The sequence below is a fragment of the Balearica regulorum genome, chromosome 1 (assembly GCF_011004875.1).
Source record: "Balearica regulorum gibbericeps isolate bBalReg1 chromosome 1, bBalReg1.pri, whole genome shotgun sequence".
Lineage (NCBI taxonomy): Eukaryota > Metazoa > Chordata > Aves > Gruiformes > Gruidae > Balearica > Balearica regulorum.
In genome coordinates, this window is record NC_046184.1 from 80,313,284 (window position 1) to 80,332,080 (window position 18,797).

General features: G+C 45.5%; 1 protein-coding gene across 3 annotated transcripts in view; it reads right to left on the reverse strand.

Annotated features, from left to right (window-relative positions):
* Window positions 1-1,585: 1,585 nt before the first annotated feature.
* Window positions 1,586-18,797, reverse strand: part of LOC104640762 (potassium voltage-gated channel subfamily KQT member 1) — a 537,282-nt gene continuing 520,070 nt past the window's right edge. The window contains exon 17 of one of the 3 annotated variants that reach the window (XM_075761081.1): window positions 1,586-2,268. In XM_075761081.1, the coding sequence (XP_075617196.1) occupies window positions 2,236-2,268 (33 nt within the window). In that variant the 3' untranslated portion in view covers window positions 1,586-2,235. Of the gene's footprint in view, window positions 2,269-15,488; window positions 15,631-18,797 lie in introns of those variants that run through there. The other 2 variants (XM_075761101.1, XM_075761090.1) reach the window with 2 other exon arrangements.

Below are 18,797 nucleotides of genomic sequence, written 5' to 3' on the forward strand. Positions count from 1 at the left end.
ACACGTGGGCATGTGCATGTATGTGTGCACTGCGTGTTTGTATATATCAGTGATTAAGAGAGAGGCGTATGTGTATACATACATATCTATAAATATATATACATAGCTTGAACTTTGAAATATGTCTCTTCCCCACCCAAATTTTTCCCCTTGGGATCCCAAATGGTACTCCTTTTTCATTTAACTCCAACCCGCAGATTCCCTTGGCCCTTAGGATGTAGGGTAGGACTTCATAAGATCATCATTCCCCTTAAATGCTGCATTTAAGTACAGATTTCTGACCATTCACAGAACTCCATGCTTTGCACTGGGAAGAAATTTGGAGATTTTGCTGAAAACCAAAGCTTTTCTTTTCCTTTCCGGTTCTTCCTTGCTCATTTATTAGCTGCCTCCAGCTCGGGTACCTGCACAGCCCCACGTCGCATTGTGCTGATGCTCTCCGTGCTCAGCAGCCCCATAAAAAGCCTGATTTTCAAAAGAGCCGAGCGTCTGAGCAGGTTCCACTGGCTTCACGGGGCTCCTGCTCCAACCTATCAGTCAGACCCACTAACATCAAAGGCAGTAGGCAGATTCACACCAGATAAAAGCCTGGCCCACCCCTCCTGGGATACACCCTTTCCCTGCCCACGTAATGCCGCTTTCCCACCTGGCTGGCGGTGGGGTAGGGGGTAGGGTGGGACCATTGCTCAGCATGGCAGCCTCTGCCCCCGTTCCCTCTCTGCTGGAGGCACCCAGAGACTCGAACGCTGCCTTCGCCTTGGGCCGCATCTACAAAGGGAATTTCACTTGCTGCCTTCTCCTTCGCAGGCAGCAGCTGCTGATGCTGCTGTGGGTGCAGAGGCACAGGCACGCTTGGCTGCCTTCACTCCTGCCGATGCCGTCTCCGCGAGGGGCTGCCTGGGTAATAAATGCTACGTACTGCGGACAGGCATCGTGGGGTCTTTTTCTGCACCCATACAGCACGCTTTTGCAGGGACTTTTTGGACAGTAGCACTTTGCCTACAGATTTTTGGGAATCCAGCACCAAGTGTTTGAAGTCCTCTTTGTTCAGGCCCATTTTTTAACCTGTGGGTCGGAAAATTCCTGCAACCCCAGTCCCTGGCTGCCTGCATTCTTCCTATCTCCCGGAGTAAGGTGACTCGCTCTGCTGCTGGCTGGGCTGCAGTTGTTTCGGGGAAAACTGAGAGCTTTGCTCTCTGGGTCTCCTTTCCCAGGCATATGGCTTGCCTGGATGCAGCCTCCTAATTTTATTTAAGTAAAAGTGAATCGTTCTCAAAATCCTGGGTGCTGCTGGGTTTCTTGTGAAATGAAATGTTTAAAAAGAAGTGGCTGCACCTTTTCCAAAAAGGTCCTGATGTCAGCAAAATGCATCTCGGAGTAGCGGGGCAGCATCTCTGTGTGGTGTAACAGACTGCCTACAGGCTGGAAAGGTATGAGTTTGCACAGCTTAGCTTATATAAATTGAACAGCAAGTGCCAGCAAACTGCAGCCATACGAGAGAGCCCAAAAGGTTTGAAGTGTTGCAGAACAAAGCTACTTTTATGATTTATACACTTGCCAGACAACCATCAAATTCTTTGCTGAAACTGGAGCTTCCCTGGTAGCACCACAAGGGCTGGCCGGCCTGCGAGGAATTCTTGGCATCGGAGCAGCTGTCCCAGAGTGGTACAAAGGGCTTTGCCAGTGTGAGATGGAGCTATCAATAGGATGTCTATCAGGGCAGGCAACAAATGGGCCACTGGTCTTGGCTTCCTCTGCCTCACCAGCCCCAGTGCGTGTGATACACAGTGGTAACAACCCCCTAGACAACTGTCATAACATTTCTGTGCAAGGTGTGGTAGCCACTGAGCGGCCCCTGCACTTCATAACAAGCTCTTGATCGTCTGTTGCGCAGAGCTGAGTGGCTGGAGCAAAGGGAGAAGCCCACAGGGTGTGATGCCCCTGTTGCGGGCAGGCTTCGGGCTGCCCGCAGGGCACGGCGTGCTCTGGGAGTGGGCAGGAGCTGGCCCCATGGGGCAGGACACTGGTGGCCACTGTTGGTCCTTCCTGGCAGGACAGAGCCAGCTGGTTGGTAGCGGGAGGGCATCCCTATGGTGTGCCCCCCTCCCGGGAGCTGTAATCCAAGGAGATGGTCTGGAAGTCAGGCTTACATAGGGTTTTGCTCCTGTTGAGAGTCATGCCAGGCTCTCAGCTGCATTGTGCTTCTGTCCTCCTGTGCACCCAACGAGTAGGGTCTTAGATGTAACCTTTCTGAGGTACCGTTTCCTCCTGTGTAAAATGGAGATGAGAGTATTTAGTTACTTTATAGCCAGATGAAGCATCTTTATAAAGGCAACAGGAAGGGTGAGGGCTCCTGAAATTTTGCCTCTTGGGTTAACTACGGCCACCGTGCCCACCTGCATGTATGGCTTAATGGTAGGGGCTTGTGCATCAGTGCTTCCCCGGAGGTGGGTAAGAAACACTAGTTAGAGCCTTCAGCCCGAGCTCTCTTTGCTAGTGCTAAGCTTGTATGCACTGAGACATTATTTATTTAGAGAACAGCTCTTATTGCTGCTGTTTTGCCAGAAAACATCCTCTGGTTTCCGCTGGCCTCTGAGCCTGCAGCATTAGAGATTATTTTCCACATTTGTTTGCACATTGCTCTCATTAATGCTTCCAGCAGAAGTCTGTGGGCACTAAAGCGAGGAGACAGGGCACGAAATCAATGGCAGGCAGGCAGAAGGATGTGGCATGTGAAAGCCCTGCAGGAGTGTGTTTGAATATCACCATAGAAAAGGTTTCGGAGGTTTTGCAGTGGCTGTAATGGTACACAGCCATTGCGGGGGCTATCCCATTAGCTACCGTGGGCTGACTGTTCAGGTAAAGGTATTTCACCTAAAGTAAGGAGGTTGTGTCTGCTTGAAAAGTTTTACAGGATGGGACTCCAATTTCAGGCTGACAGTATCCAGGGATCTCCTGTACCCAACAGTCACTGGAGAGCACCAGACAAGTGCACTATGACATATAAATAGCCAATTTTACTTTGGGAATGGGCCTTGGTAAGCCTGGCCAGTTCCTTCCTCTAGCTTTTCTTTACAAAACACGTGTCATCTGGGATTTCTGTATCAGCTGGAATGACTTATTTTGCAGGAGTGTGAAGGCAGTGATGCTCTGTAGAAGATAGAGGAGAGGGGGAAACCCGTGCCAGAACAGAAACATGTCAGGTTATTTTGGCATGGGGTGAAGTGGGGGACTGGTCCCATTGAAATAACAGATTTTGGCTGAGGCTCCCAGTGCATCTATTTTTTAGGGTGAGGCAAAGGAGGAGTCCATTTAACACATGGTGAAAGAACTGGTCCTTCCCATTGGAAAGCGTTGATTTTGCCCTGCTTACCCTGTTTATTCGCAGGCAGTTGACTTGTCTTTTTGACTTTTTCTTACCCCAGCTAATGCGGACTGGCCATCTCTTCCATTTAAACAGAATCCAGCAGCATTTTGATGCCAGGGAAAATACCAAAATGTTGCTCTGAAAGCCACAAAGGGTTCAATTATTTCCTGGAGACGATATGAAGCCTATTGAATTGCAAGAGATGGTTATCGGCTCTTACTTGTGGAAGAAAAAGGCTGGGAGTGAGTGGAATAGAAATCATTGTGCAGGCAGCTTTTACCTATGAAAGTCACCCAGCTCAGTTCATAAAATTAGGTTTAGGAGTGCAGGAAGAGAAAAGGGGGACTGAAAATCTTGGCATTTTCTTATTCTTATCTCTTCTCCTGCTTTGCTCCAGGGACTGATGGCTGTGTAAAACGCTCAGCTCTGGAGAACGGAAGAGGCAGGGATGTCTCCTGTAGTCCTCCTTTCCACTGCTCCTCCTGGAAACCAGCAGCCTCTCAGTAGGGCAAAATGTGTTGACTGCAGGGATGAGAGGGAGCTAATTAGCTGTCTGGGTGTTTTATTAGGTGGAGGAGAAATGGCTGTTCTGGGAGAACAAGAGAGGAGGGCACCAAGAAGTCATTTTTATGCCACTTCTTTTAGCGTACTTACTTAGTTTCTAAAAGAGCTGTCATTTTGTGATGATGGGAAACAGGAGATGTGTCTGGGAGACCGTCGGGGAACAAGTTTACGTAGCATGGGTTATACTGGTGTGCCTGGTAGTAAACAGGAGGCGTGTGGAAGCATGTGTGCGTAACGCCTGTTGTACCAGACTGTCTTTGTGTGGGATTTCAAAACAGTTCAGAGACTTAATTGTGGTAAAAAAAAGTAATATTCGGTGTGTGGTATGGAGGAGCTGGGAGAAAGTGCGATCTGCTCTTTGAGACAGCCTCCTTAGCAAAGGCTGGGGAAGGAGGGTTGCATTTATTGCACCAGTTAAAGCACCTGCATTTTGGCTACTCAGTGACAAAGTAGCTTACCTCCCAGAAACTCAGGTTTTATATGTGGCATTTGTGCAGTCAGCCAAAAATAGCATTTGTTAGGTAGCCCAGTAACAGAGTCTGGTACAACGAGATCGTAGCTTCTACAAAGAAGCCCAGATAAGAAACAGCTGATTCCAGAAGCATTGCCTGAGATATAGCCCTTAATCCTATTACAGCAGGCAGTGGCCTCTCCAGGTCTCTTTCAGTTTGCTGCTGTTTTGTATTTTAACCAGGCAGGATTTTTAGCTTGCTTCATGGGAAGACACCTTTCTTTTTTAAGGAAGGAGGGGAAAAACTGAATACACATACTACTGAATTATGTGGTATATGCACGTAGGTACTTCTGCGTTGTAGCAGCTGTTGTGGTCACAGTAGGGTTAAGGAGAAAGAGGAAGGTTCCTTTGTGTGCCAATAGGTGGGGATTGGAGCTCATTTTTCAAATTAAGAGTAACTAAGGCGAGAAAGCAATACCCTGATAAAGAGTCCAATATGGTGGGAGAATCCAAGAACAAGAGATGCTGGCTTGGCTCGCCCTCAAGGAGTTGTTCTCGCAGAGGAATGCATGCAGGGATGGAAAACAAAGCATGCCTCCGCTCCCAGCGTGGCTCCGAGATCCGGAGAACCGCCCAGAGCAGTCAGTGTCCTGGCCCAGAAGGGATGAAGCACTGATGCCGAAAGGGCTGGCCACTACACTGACCCTCTGTCACTTCTAGCATGGCCCCAGTCTGCAGGGAAGCCCTCAGCTTCACTGCTCAGAAATCTGTGGCATCAGGTAATCCTGGTGATGTCAGCCCAGGGGGGGAGCTTTTTACCTAAAATAGATATGTGTGTCCTAGTCTGGTCGTTGGTGAATATTGTAAAATGATGTTTTTCTTGCCATATTCCCAGCGCAGTGTGTGCAGGGAAGTAGTATAATGCTTATGCAGACTCCCTGCTGAGCTTGGCCACCAGACTGTAAGTCCTTTGAGGTGTCCATGGTCACACTGAATCACACTGGGTCCTGTCTCTAAGGTGCCAGGCTGAGATCTTCCTGGTCTGGTAAGATCCCTTTCTGTCTTATTTTGACCATCCACTGGACATGGGTCTTCAGGAACTTCACCAGGCTCTGGAGGTAGCTGTAGGCAGAACTGTAGTCCCACCAAACCCAGTAGACTCTTCTGGCTATGTGGATGCACATGCTTCTTTGCCTTGAAAGTTTATAACATAAAATCTTGAATTGTAGGCATTTGTGTAAAGCTGGTATTTTGAGTTGATCCATACCCTGGTTTAGATTACCTAGAGCTAGCTCTAAGCATAAGCTTTCCTCCCCAGTCAGATCCAGTCCCACGGATGTTTTGGTGTGAGAGCCCCCCCAAGTGTCTGGAGCTGCACTGTGGATTGTTAGTGGCAGTTTTAGGCTTGGGTTGTAACTTTAAGCACTTTGTTGGGGCATTTCTTGGTTATGGAGATGTCCATTCTTCATTTATCTTCCTACTTCAAGGCTTAATACAGCAAACGCTGAAAATGTATCAGTTGCTCTTCCTACTGCCTACCTCCCCGCCCTCACTTCCTCCAGCTATTTGCTTTGAGTTATTTGCTCAGGATTTGTTTTCCCTCTGACTTTACAAGTTTGCCTTGCACAGCAAAAACCTGCTATTTTGTTCTCCCTGGTATTTGGCAGGAAAACAAAAAGAACACAAAGAAGAAAAGGATAATCATTGTTTTTTTCCTGGTGATTTAACACACAAGTGGTCTTTTTAGTGCTACTGTTGGTGCTGCATTAAAGCATCTTCTTTTCTTAGGTATGCCAAGGGCTACTGCCAAGACAACAAAACAGGGTGTCTCTTAACTGTGCTTTCCTGGGGCTGGCAGTGGGCTCAAAGCTGAGACCTGCCCATCCGCCTGGTGCTCTCTAGCAAGGCTCCCTCACATGTTATTTTGATCCAGGTGATGGAACTGGACAGAGCAGCTTTTGTGCAGGGATTTGCAAAACTCATCGCTTTGCTGTTCTACTCCAGTGGAAGTTGAAACAGGTGTGCTGGAGCCACTGTACTCATTGCATTTTTGTCATCTTTGTGGTTCGTGTTCCATGCATTATTTTACTTTACGACACTCCTTATTTCAATTTGGTGGTAACCTTCCTCTCCTCAGGACATAGGAAATGGTTGGTGAAAGATCCCCAGTGGCTTCTTCCAAACAACTGGGGAAGGACTGTTTTGACAGCAGGGTTGATAGCTGGTTCAGGGGTGTATCTGAGCAGTTTGAGCCTCTAATTTGGGATGCATACTTTATGGTTTTGGCCATGAGACTAGCCTCTCTCATGATATTTTTGATTTCTTCTTTCACCACCAGCTGAGAACAGGTGATGCGCAGGACACACTGAACGAGAAGGCAATCCAGCAAGGCCAGTGAGATGAACTCTCCTAAGGGACTCTTCCAAGAGCAAGAAGGAAGCAGCCTGGGGGTATAGGCTATTTTCTCTCCTTTCTTTCTCTAATGGTCTGTCATTCCCTGCCCCCTCCTGCTTGCATGAGAGAAAAGGAAGAGTCCCTCACCTTCCTCTTACTGCTCAGCGGGTGGAAAAGGCTCGCTCCCAGAATGAAAGATGAAGCAGGAAGAGGAAAATAAACAGCTGAGTCATTACTAAAAAAAAAATTAAAATCAACCAAACTTCAGGAAAGGGGAGGACTGAAAGGGGCTGGCCATGAAACTTCAAGAGAAACCACAAATGCGGCAGTGGACGTTTACAAAGGCATCCCTCTCCATATGCGGAGAGAGGGCTACAATGGCTCCCACAGAGGACACGGAGGGTACCAGGCAGCCCTTGCCCAGGGACAGTGGCAGCATTCAGCAGGTTCCAGCTGCTGAGAAATATGTGGAAATTACATGCTGTAAGTCAGCTAAATAAACAAGGTGGAAAAATGGCTGAGTCAGAAAAAGTGGACTATTAAGTTCAAATGCATTATTAATTGGAAAACTGCTTAACACAGCTGGAGATCCCATGGGCATGGCTAAACAAAATATGATGATGAGAGAACCAATTAAAGCACTAATTAGTCCTTTTAGGAAGTTGTCCATGTCCATTAATGATATCCCATAATTGTAAGCTATGGGAGAGACATCTGTATTGCTGCTGCTGCCGCCTTGAGCATTAGTCCTATGCATATGTGTGTGTGTGTCTTGCTTTTTGTGTCTACACACAAATCATCAACTTAAGAAACTGCAGTTACCAGTGGCAAGTGCAGGTTAATGAAAAATTAGAGATTTGGTCTTCCAACTACCCCGTGGGTAGTTCACCAAAGAATTGTATACTGGGATAGAATTTATGGGGGTCCATTTTCTGAAAGGAAGGACTACCAATTCTTCCCTCTCATTCCCACAGCAGCAGAAATAAAGTGGCAGCGCTGGAGCTGAAATTGTTTGCAAGAGCTAAGCACTAAGTATTAATAACCAAGTAATTATCATACCAATAACTATAATGAAAAGCACAAGGTAATATTTCCAGAAGATTTTGCTTTGCGAGATGGAAAGAGGTTTCATGCAGTCCATTGCCCTGCCTGTGCAGAATATAGTTTCTAGGCTGAGGAATTCACCAATTACTGAACTGAACGTTCACTTGATCCTGGCCTCTGCAGCTCTGCCTTCACCAATATAAGCAACTGTGGAATGAGTAGGGTGAAGGAAAACGCCCATGTGCTTGCAAACAAGGACACCGTCCTCCTTGATTTCTGTGTGGAGCTGTTTTTCTGTTGAAGTGCATCTAGAAGAAACCTTCACATGTTTGTGTCTTGGACTGTAAGCGCCTCCTAAAAATAATAGTTTTTCAAAGTATAGTAAATCTGAATGAGTATGTGCAAAGGGTCACTCCTCCTTTTGCTCAGAGACAAAACATCTACAACAAACAACATTATCAGGACACCAGAAGCCCTTTTGTATGTTGGTGAAAATTATCTCAGACAATCTCGTTGGCCTACTGTGCTTTCCCAAAACTCAGATTCTTAAGTTTTCTCTGAAAAACTAAGTTTTATACTCCAGCAACAAATACAGTTTTGGGTTCTCATCCGAGTTGCTGGGCAGATTTTCATTATTGCATGAACTAAACTGCATGTGGACCTTTGCATACATCCGTTTAGTTTGCAAACTCCTGGGCAGGCAAGCAGCACCTTGCTTTAAATAACTGTACTGGCTGGAGTCCTACTCTGAGGAAGTGAAAGGAATGCTCTGGTCATCCAGTGGTCGAGGCTTGTTTCCATCCATGACTGTACAGTTGGACTTCTAGGTCCTTCTGATGTTTGAGCCCCAGCTAAACTGCACGATGTCCAGAGATGTGCTTCAAAGTAGTTTTCTCATGCTGCCTGATGTCTTGAATTTTGTATAAAGTTCTGTGGAGTCTGCCAGGATGAGAATTTTAGCCTGGATCTCACAGCTTTTTTGAGAGCCTCTTTGAATACATCTTTGCATTGATGCATTTGAAAAATCCTAAAGACAAAAATGTTGCAAGTTTTGAAGCAGAACTTCAAAAGATGCATTTTTTTTTTCACTACAAATTGGGCAAAAATATTGGATCCTTAGACTTTCCTCATGTCTGAATTTTTACCTCCTCCTTGATGTCTGCTCTGGAATGTACCCCTCACCTGGAATGACCATTCTGACTGAGTAGAGCAGTCCTGATGGGGTTGTAATAATGGCCTTGCCTGGGAACAACAGTTTCTCTTTTTGCTTTGCTCTGCATCCACATGCAAGGGTGCTAGACTCCCTATTCTAAACTTCTAGTCGAAACCAGGTGGGATAAGTCGTTTCTCAAGAAGCATCTGTCTGTCACTGGTGACTAAGAATGAGTGCTTAATTTAGAGCAGATGCCCAACTTTTTTAAATAGATGGCTCAAATTAGGTGAGGCAAATCCCACCCACAGGGAAAGTTTCTGATCAGTTGAAGTTTGTGCAGGACTATGGAAATGTGTGTTAAATTTTCCATTGTTGAGATTTAAAAAAAAGTTGGGAAAATCAAATACCAAATGACTGTATAAATTATAATAGCCTAACACAACCTTGCAAACCACTGGCTCATTGAACAAAACACCATCTTACAGCTCTTGTGTGGTGGAGATTCCTCTATTTGCTTTCCTTTCAAGATGCAGCTGCAATAACAAGGCATATGTGATTTTAATGTGACACCATAATCTGTCAACCCTGAGAACCAGGGAGCAGGCCCATATAACTAGCTCAACCTCACAATGATAAACATGTCAAGATACAAAAATCAGTTCTTCCCTTACAAATGAGAGAAAGATGTCATGTAATTGGAGATGTCATGCTATGCTGGGATGAGCAACATTCCCACAATTAATCATACCAAATACATTATGTAGTAGTTGTTGCTTGAAGACAAAGGAAGAATAAATACTCGTGTAAACATGCCAAATATGAACTCTCCACAGATGTTGATTGCTGTTCCATATTTAGCATGAAGCACATCGGTACATGGAAGATACGCTCTACATCCCAGCAGAATGATAGCTCAGAAAAGGGCTTGTGACTCTGTGTGGAGGCTGCAGGTAACGTGGCTGGTGTCTGTTAGGAGCTCCCCTATTGACAGCAAAGGAAAATATGCCATTTTCTTGAATTAGGACTGCACTGGGGTCCTGGTGAACAAGAGATGTTTGGCTGACAATACAGTGGCTTAGAAACTGAAGGCGAGTTCAAAAGTTCCTAACAACACTTCCAAACACAAACTTTGTGAATACAATGCAAAAGCGACCATGCATATTTGCTGGAATAAAAAAAAAAAACAAATTAGTTTCAAGCTGGGTTTGTGATTCCTCCCTGACTTGTATGTTTGCTTTTCATTAATATTGATTCCTTCTGACCTTCAAGTGCCTTTTCTTCATTGTACATGCTCCACAGCGAATAGCTTACTAGCAATAATATTGATAGCAACAGAAGATGTTAATGATAGAGACTACTTGCACGGAGAAATGTCACCTTGTGAATAAAGACTTTTTTTTTTCTTCATCAGAAAATGTCATTTGGGGACCAAAAATGATATACTGTGTGATCTTGTATATAGTGAAGCTGACTGCTATTGCATGAATTTTGATATCATAACAAATGGCTGACAAGCAGTGCAGAGACATATGATCCATCCTGAAAAAGGCTTAGACACAAGATCGATACATAAGATTAGCAAGCCATAACCTCTAGGTGACCGATATGGAAATGAGAGCAAGGCTAAACTCAATGAGCAAAATGCTTGCTTAGGTCTAGCTGAAATGAAGAGGTTTTGCATTGATTTCAATTTTGCCTTAGTTTTTTTACTGCTTCTCTTTGATTTTCTTGTCAGCAGCGTAGCTTCTCTTGCCATCACCAGCAGATTTGGGAGTGTGGTTGGAGAGTGCTTCTGAAGATGCCAGGGTTTCTGTAGCTGTGTTGGTCCCTTCCAGTCCTTGGCCTGGGTTTACTTCAGCTATGGCAAAGGTTGCTTCGTCCTCTGTTTCTGAAGTACCTGTTCCACGAAGGGATGCGTTGCCTTCTGGAGCCAATGTTCTCCCCCAGGTGCAGTCAGAACCTAGAGATCCAGCCTCCTGCGCTAGACACACCACATACCTGGAGTTACGTGTAATATATCCAGACTTGATGTTCCTTTGCTAATTGATTTACGCTCCATGGGCTAGCCTGTTAAGTAAGTGAAATTCTCCTAGAAGGCAAAAATGCCTTTCGCTCTATGTTTTCCATGGGGAGCTCTTATAGAATAAGGAGTGTGGAACAGCTTACTCCAAAATAGCTGTGCCAAGAGTCCTTCAGCCCTTCTTCCCAGGGTGAAATTTGTTTTTGTTTTTGTTTTAGTACTGTGGAAAAAATCCTCTTTCCATAAGAAGCAGCTAAACACAGAAATCTTTTACAGTCCCCTCATAAAGCTGTAATAAAATTTGCATGAGAGAAGAATTTGTGCTTGTTTATTTGGTGCCCTTTATACCCCCTATTGCCTAGAGCTAGCACATCTGACAGCAATGATGGGCTGTGGATATGGGAATAACAGTACTGTGAAACCTTCCCCAAAACAACTGTACTAGCGGTCTGAGTTGTAAATACAAATGCCGTGGTGTGGCATCGATGGCATAGGAACTAACTCCAGGATTTTAAAAAATTGAGGCTTAAGGTTAGACTTGTGTGGAACATGGAAATCCATATTAGGTGTGATTTTTTTTTTGGAAGTGTCAGGCCAGGAGACAAAGTGTGATGGATGCCCCACTTCCTCGGGCTCCTCGGAAGAATCCTCACCCTCGGCCACAATAGCAGCTACTGTGAGCGCCAAGCATTTAAAAATCATATCGCTAAGGATGTGGATGGAGGGCTGAGATTTTCCAGAGCCTTTAAGAAGTGTTCTACTAGGCACTTAGATTCCTGTGTTATTAAGATACTTTTGAAGCTTTTACCCAGGAGAGACTAACTTTAGGCACCCACTTTTGAGAATCTTAGCCAGAGGGAAAACAAACCACTGATAAAAGTTAGACAGAGTCTGTGTTTTGGAAATCTTCCCACAGTTATTTACACATCTGTGTATTATCTTGTATTGGTCACTGGGTTTTGTACGTGTCTGTGTGGTTTGTTTGTTGTTTTTTTATTTACAGTGCACCTACCACAAACCTCAATTCAAATACAACCCAAACAACCAGGCAGTCACTAGCATGTTGGGACCCTATCCAGGGTGCATGTTTTGTTGAGGATGAGCATATACAATTTAAGCAACAGTATCTTGATGCACACACGCACAACAGGCTGTCAAACGTTACCTGGCTCAGTTCTCATTGCATGGCAGGTTCACAGCTGCTCTTTAATATTGAAGGTGATGCGGTGAGTGCTCAGTAACAGAGGCACCGACACCAGCGAAGAAATCTACTATTGCAGCAAAACTTGACTTTGACCTTTCCCCATAACTAAGCTGCTTCCCCCCGCCCCCCCGGCCTTCCTTTACATTCTTTCAAGAATTGTGAGGCCCTAGAGACTTGAGGGAAAATTCATACAGCTCAGGTCATTTTACCAGTCTGCAGCCGTTCAGTCAGTAATAAACACTCTAGCAGGGCAATGATTATTGGACTAGTAGGGGGCATTCTAGCCAGCAAGCCACATGAAAATGATAGACAGTTGCTGAAATCAAGAGAACTACAAAGCAAAGGAACAAAAGCATAAGTAAGTGAATCATTAGGCTGGGCTCAGAGACGTGACATACCAAGTGCTGTGCCTCCTATAAATTTGGTGAGTTGATGATTTACCATAGCAGGGCTTTTCAGTAAAGAAAATGAAAACTTCAGGAGGGCTCTTCAATTCCAAGAAACAGCACCAAGAGAAACATACCCTTTGTGTCACAACAGCTGACTTGGTATTAAAAGCATTGATACCAATGAATGAGGCTGGAAGAGGCTTCAGACTCTCTCATTCCTATTAGGGTTTAAAAGCACTAGTGCCAGATCCTGCAGTTCTTGCTCAAGCAAAGCTCCCATTGATGTGTTCTTAATCTGGAAAAAGTCAACATGGTTATTTATGGAGCTGTAGTGCCTAGGGGCTCTAATAAAAACTGTGCTAGACATTGTACCTATATTTAGTAGCAGCCAGTTCATGTCTCATAGAACTTGTGGTCTGCATAGACAAGACTGATAAAGCAGATATGGGGTAGGAATTGCTGTTATTCCTGTTTTACAGATGGGGAGTGAGGGTTAGAGATTGCAGGGGGATTTTCAAAGCCACATAGCGATGTTGGATATTTATTTCCCATGCATTTTAAAGGGAACTGGACAGACAGATGCCTTGGTTGTGTTGAAAGATTCGGCCAAACACAGGCATCCCAGTTTTGGCGGGATGACGGGAAGTCTGTGATGGATGTGTAATTAGTTTAGATATAGACATTCCAGGCCAGTCTGCTATGCCAAGAACATCCATTTTTGGAGAGAGTTTGTCTCAAGTTAGGGCTGCAGAATTTCGACCTGTGGACAATGGCTGCCATCAATGTAGGGATATAAACACAAGTAGGTAGAAAACAGTGGAATGGGAACCCACAGAACCTTAATTACTTTGAAACCTCCTTTGGTTTTGGTGCATCTGGCTGCCTCTTCTTGCCTTTTGTGGAAGCCACCTGAAACCCACCAAGACTTGACTGCATTGCAGCTGGATACCTAAACCCAGGCTGGTTAGCTGTAGAGAATGCTTTTAAGGGAAACTTGGCAGCTGTGCCTGGAGCACCTAGGTCCATAGAAACCTAACCTGTCACAGGAATTTCCAAGCCAATGACAACCACCGTGTTTTGGAAAGGAACCAACAAGGCAGAGAAAAGAGTTTGGAAAATTGGAAAGGATTCAGAAAAAAAAGCTCACCAAGTGATCTGAAGCCTAGGAAATCTGCCTTACATTGAGAGTTGTCAGGAGCTCTATGTGTTTTACTCAAGGGAATACTGCAAAGTGATTTAGTAGAAACATCTGTATGGGCAGTGACTTTTGAAAAGAAGCAAGATGATTTTTTCTTAATTTATCTGACCCCTCCCTGTAAGATTCTGTGACTGAAAAGTGCCCCTGGACAAATTTGGGCTAGGAACAGGACACCACATCTTAGTTATTTTGAGAAAACTTAATTTTTCCACTAGAGCAATGAAGGGATCTGCAGTGGATTCCCCATTACTGAAAGATTTGACAGCAAACTTGAAACTTTTCTCAGAGCTGCGCCCTTAGCCAGGCAGAAGTATTCAGTTTGGTCCAGGAGTTCCTTCGTGTGGAGCAAAGGACAATGCTGTGTAAGAGTGAGGCAAGATGGTCAGTGCACTTTTTAAACTTACAAGCTGGGAAAGTCAAATAGAAAAGGAATTTTATTGATATTGCCAAAAAAATTCCTGTAGTATTTCTTTTAAAGTTACATATTTCTCATCCTCATTCAAAAGACTTCTTGGATTGGAGGTCTTGCAGTGTCCTGCAAATTTATTAGCCAGGTACTTCAGGTTAATGAAATCATTCAACGTAATGGATACAACGCTTACCTAAATATAATCAAATTAAGAATGCAGTCTGTCTCCTAACTTTGGATGCGATCTGGAGAGACCCCAAACAGGATTGTCTAATGTATTCAAGGTCACTGCGGGGCCCAATTTTCAGAAGCACTTAGTGTGTGGCCATCCCTCTTGTGCTATTTGTGTCCCAGCACAGGTCAGCATCCCCTGCACTGTGCCCTTTGGGAAAGGTGGTCTCATTCCTGGTCCTGTGCCCTCAAAAAAATGGTCCCATGATTTGCAGGTGCTCTTTCCCAGCGGGATTCAGCTCTTAACAAAAGTGTTGTGACTTAAGTCTGCCAGTACTGAGCTTGCTCTTACTTGAATTTCCACATTTGAAGCCTTTAAAGTCTTTAAAGACTCCCTCATTTCTAGTTCTAGCTTGAAAGGAAGTTTGTTTATATATGAATATTATATTTTAAAAAATGAGATAAAAATAACAAAAGAATAATAGTAATAATGAAAGTCTGACTTAGGAAAAAAAGGGGATCAGATGCCTGAGTGAAAATAATGAATTACCTTGGCTTGTGAATACTGAACTTCCATTTTACTCTCATTTTGCTGCTCCAAAAATGCACACTGTCTTTAGTGGACAAGCCCTTGATCCTATACAAAATGAACAGACTGTAACTTGTCCTTTTAATGCCTTTTCCCCCCCTCTCCTAATGGATCATCTGAAAGATAGAAGAAGGGCAGAGGTTTACTGCAGAGAGAGAGGGGAAAAAAACCCCACATCCCCCAAAATACCCATCCAGCACCCTGTGAATATCGAGGGACAAACAAGGACGCCATGCACCGTCAGCTGCTGGGTTCCCCTCCGCTTGCTTCCTCCCCACCTGTTCCCAGGCCCCTCTGCAAGTGTGAGATGGGATTTCAGCGATCGGTGTCCTTGGGGGGGGGCGAGCTGGGGAGTGGGGGGCGGTGGGAGGCAGAGCATGGCCGGCCAGGCTGACACATCCAGGATGAAATGTCCAGGTGCAGGGAGCAGGAACAAAAAAAATAAAGGGGGGGAGGGGAAGAATAAAAAAAAAAAAAGGCTCGTGCGTGCACGCACACAAATCAATAAAAAGTGTAATGCATCTTTCTTTAATTAAATCCCACCCTTGAATTCGCTGGGCAGCCCTGGCCGGCAGCGACCTCTGCCCCCTCCGTTTTGTTGACTGGCACAGCTGTTAGTAAATCACCTGCTGGTGCGGCTCTCTGGGGCTTTAAAGGTCATCTGTCAGCGGCTGCTGGGGAGAGATAAAGAAGAAAAACAGAACCAAAAGTCTTAAAAAAAAAAAAAAGCACTTTATGAAAGCAAAGCCATTTGAGTGCTCTGTGTCCAACCTTTCCACTGTTTACCTTGCTGACACCTGGGGGTGGGGGGGCTTTTTATTCATCCAACTCCCCCTACTCTTTTGTATGCATTTTTCCAAGTTGCCAGCTACTTTTATGATCCTTTTGTTTTAAACTTTTCTTTTCTGCAGGGGAATACTCTGCTTCAGCAGCACTGCTGAGTCCCCAAGAGCCGCGCACAACCCCCTGTGGGAGGGGGCAATGCTGCCTGGTGGGGGGAGGACCAGGGGATCCCCTGCCCCGGCACCCCCATCCCCACTCCCCTGCCCCACAACACCCGGCGCCGTGCCACGTGGCCGTGTGTGCAGGATGGCGGAGGTGGGACGGACGCAGAGCTCATTTCCCCTCTTCCCGGGGTTTGGCCGGCTGCAGTCAAGGCCATGTCGCTGCTTGGAGGATGCCCCCATGTCCCCGCTTTTGCTTGGGAGCTTGCTGAGGGGCTCTCCCTGTTGATGCCCACCTGAGCTACACTGCACCTGCATTGCAACCATGCCTGTGCCATGTGCCCCATTGACCTGGAGCCTGACCCCATGCCTTGACTTCCCACCTTGACCTCCCTCCTTCTTCACCACCGTGGACTTGGCAGGTGATCGGGACTCGTGGCTGAACCTGCTCTGCTGGTCTTGCTTTGAGTCCTGTGGGACTGGGTCCTCGTTGGTCAGACCATGGCCTCTGCTGGCCTTGTTATCACCCTGGGCATCTCCCCTCCCCACGCAGAGCAGCCAGCCCTCATACCCCTCGCTCCCTGCTCCAGGTTACTTTAAGAGAAACCAGAAGAAGCTATGCAGCCTCGGCCTGCTGTTTCATTTCCAGTGATCCATGGCCTCAGGGCCGCAGTGCTTCTCCAAACCAGTCATATAGATAAGGCTTGCCTACTGAAGGCCAAACGCAGACTTCACCCAAATTGGCGAGTGGTTTGGGTGGAAAGGGGAGTACACAGAGCAGCTCCATCCCAGGACATGAAAGAGCGTGACTGTCGTAGGTCATTCCTTGCCACAAACCACTCCTCCAGCTATTTATGCTTGAAGGGATAAGCTGGTTTTATGCTTATTCAACAGTTCCACTGCCACCTTAATTTTCAGTTTCATGCAAAACGTCAGTGAAAATGATGTTATTTTTATGAAATGGGTACACGGATAAGGCTTAGATAATTTGGGAGCTTTTTTCCACCTGATAATTGCTGACATATTTTCAATAATTTACCATTTTAATTCAGCACTAAACATGTGGTAACATTCTCAGACTTTGATCCCCAGTCAGGCAGAATGTGGAGGTTCTGGTGCAATTTCAATTTTTTTGCTTTGGATTCATTCATATATTAAACTCAAAGGGAAGCCCAGATATCTGGGAATCCTCTCAAAGCCATGCCACTCACAAAATTGATCACAGTCATTTGGCACCTCCATCATGTTTGTCTCTGTTTCCAAACACATGCATTTTCTGTAGAATAAAAACTACCATCTGCCATTTTAATATACGGGTTTTGCAGACCACTGGAAAATGTTGATTCTAATTCAGAGCTTCAGTAAGGTCAGTGAAACTGACTGAAACCTACTGTTGATTCTGACACATGGTAAGAGAGATCAAGTCACATTATTCTGTGGTTTCAGTCCATTGACTCCATTAGATTCATACCTGCATTGAATCTAGCCTGCTTTGACCACAGAGCCATTGAGCACGTAACATGCCAGTGGTCTGTGTCTCTGCAGCAATGTTCATTCTTGTCCCTTCCTTGTAAACCCTGTGGAGAGGAATGACCGTAGGCTGCAGCTGCAGCCCTTTGGACTAGAGCTTGGTTTATGCTGATGTTTATTGCTATTGCTTTTCTAATGCATGGACATGGAAGGCTGGTTTAACTGGACTGTTATGTGGGGAATAACATGATAAAAAAGAGGAGAGGAAGCATCATGACAGTAGAAGAGACATACGTGGCTCTGAGGATGGAGACTTAGTTGGTCCCTTACTGCACTCTGCTAATCTCTGACCAAAGCAGTAGCCTCCTGGGAGTTGGCCAACTGGGTTGGTGGAATCCAAGAGTGATGACACTCATGGTGTAGCAAAACTGCAGAATTTGGCACAGCATTGATGTGTCACAGGAGCTGTCCCTAGCTCTTCTTGGCCTCCTGACCTGCTATCAAACAAAGGGAAACTTGTATTTACTGTACCAACCATTAGAAGTAGAAAGTAGAAAAAATCAGTAGTTGGCAGAATGTTTTGTTTAGCTTGGAAGAAATGAGCTGTTTAGTATTTCAGAAACGGGAAATTCTCAGCAAAGAAAACAAAAAGAACGAGAACACTGCATCAGCCAATTGCTCTTCTGCTGCAAGAATAACACACGGGTACTCCCCCTTCAATCCCACACCTTGATGATATAAAACCCAGCCCCTCCACCACAAACACTAAGCTACTTGAAGGGCCCTACTGACTAGGCGTGAGATGGATCTATCTCTGCATTAGAAATGGTAGGAGTTCCTCTCCATAAGGAGGGCTTGGGGTCATTTGGATCAAAACTCAGAAGCTACTTGCCAAGTCTCCCAAGCCACCAAACTTCAGGAGCGGAGTAGCTTCATGTTACACTGTAGGATGATGACAAAGGGCAAGCTGTGGGCAGAGAGGAACCCACATGCTGCCTTTGCCTGCTGTCACATGACCCGTGGTGTCAGAGATGAGCGAACTACGAGCTGGGCTAGCCTTAAGCAAATAATTGCTCACTTGACAAAAGCAGAGGTCAGGAGATGTCGCAGGAGCCCACTCCTGTCCCTTCTGCTGCTCTGCAACTCTGAATGCCTTGGCAGCAAGTGGTACTCATGGACATCTCATGCTGCACTCACCCTGGTGTAAGCATTTCCATCTCTCAAGGCATGCTTTATTGAGCATTTCTTTTGTCTTTTGGCAAAGAAAATAGCCTCTTAGACCTTTTTGGTCAGGGTTGTCTATAAGCTGAGAGTCAGCCAAAGGCTGCTTCATTTGAAACACCAGGGACTTGGCTTCTCTGTAGCTTGGTCCTTAGGTAAAGCAGGTGTAGAATGCTACTAGGCTATTTGACCATGTTTAGGCTCTC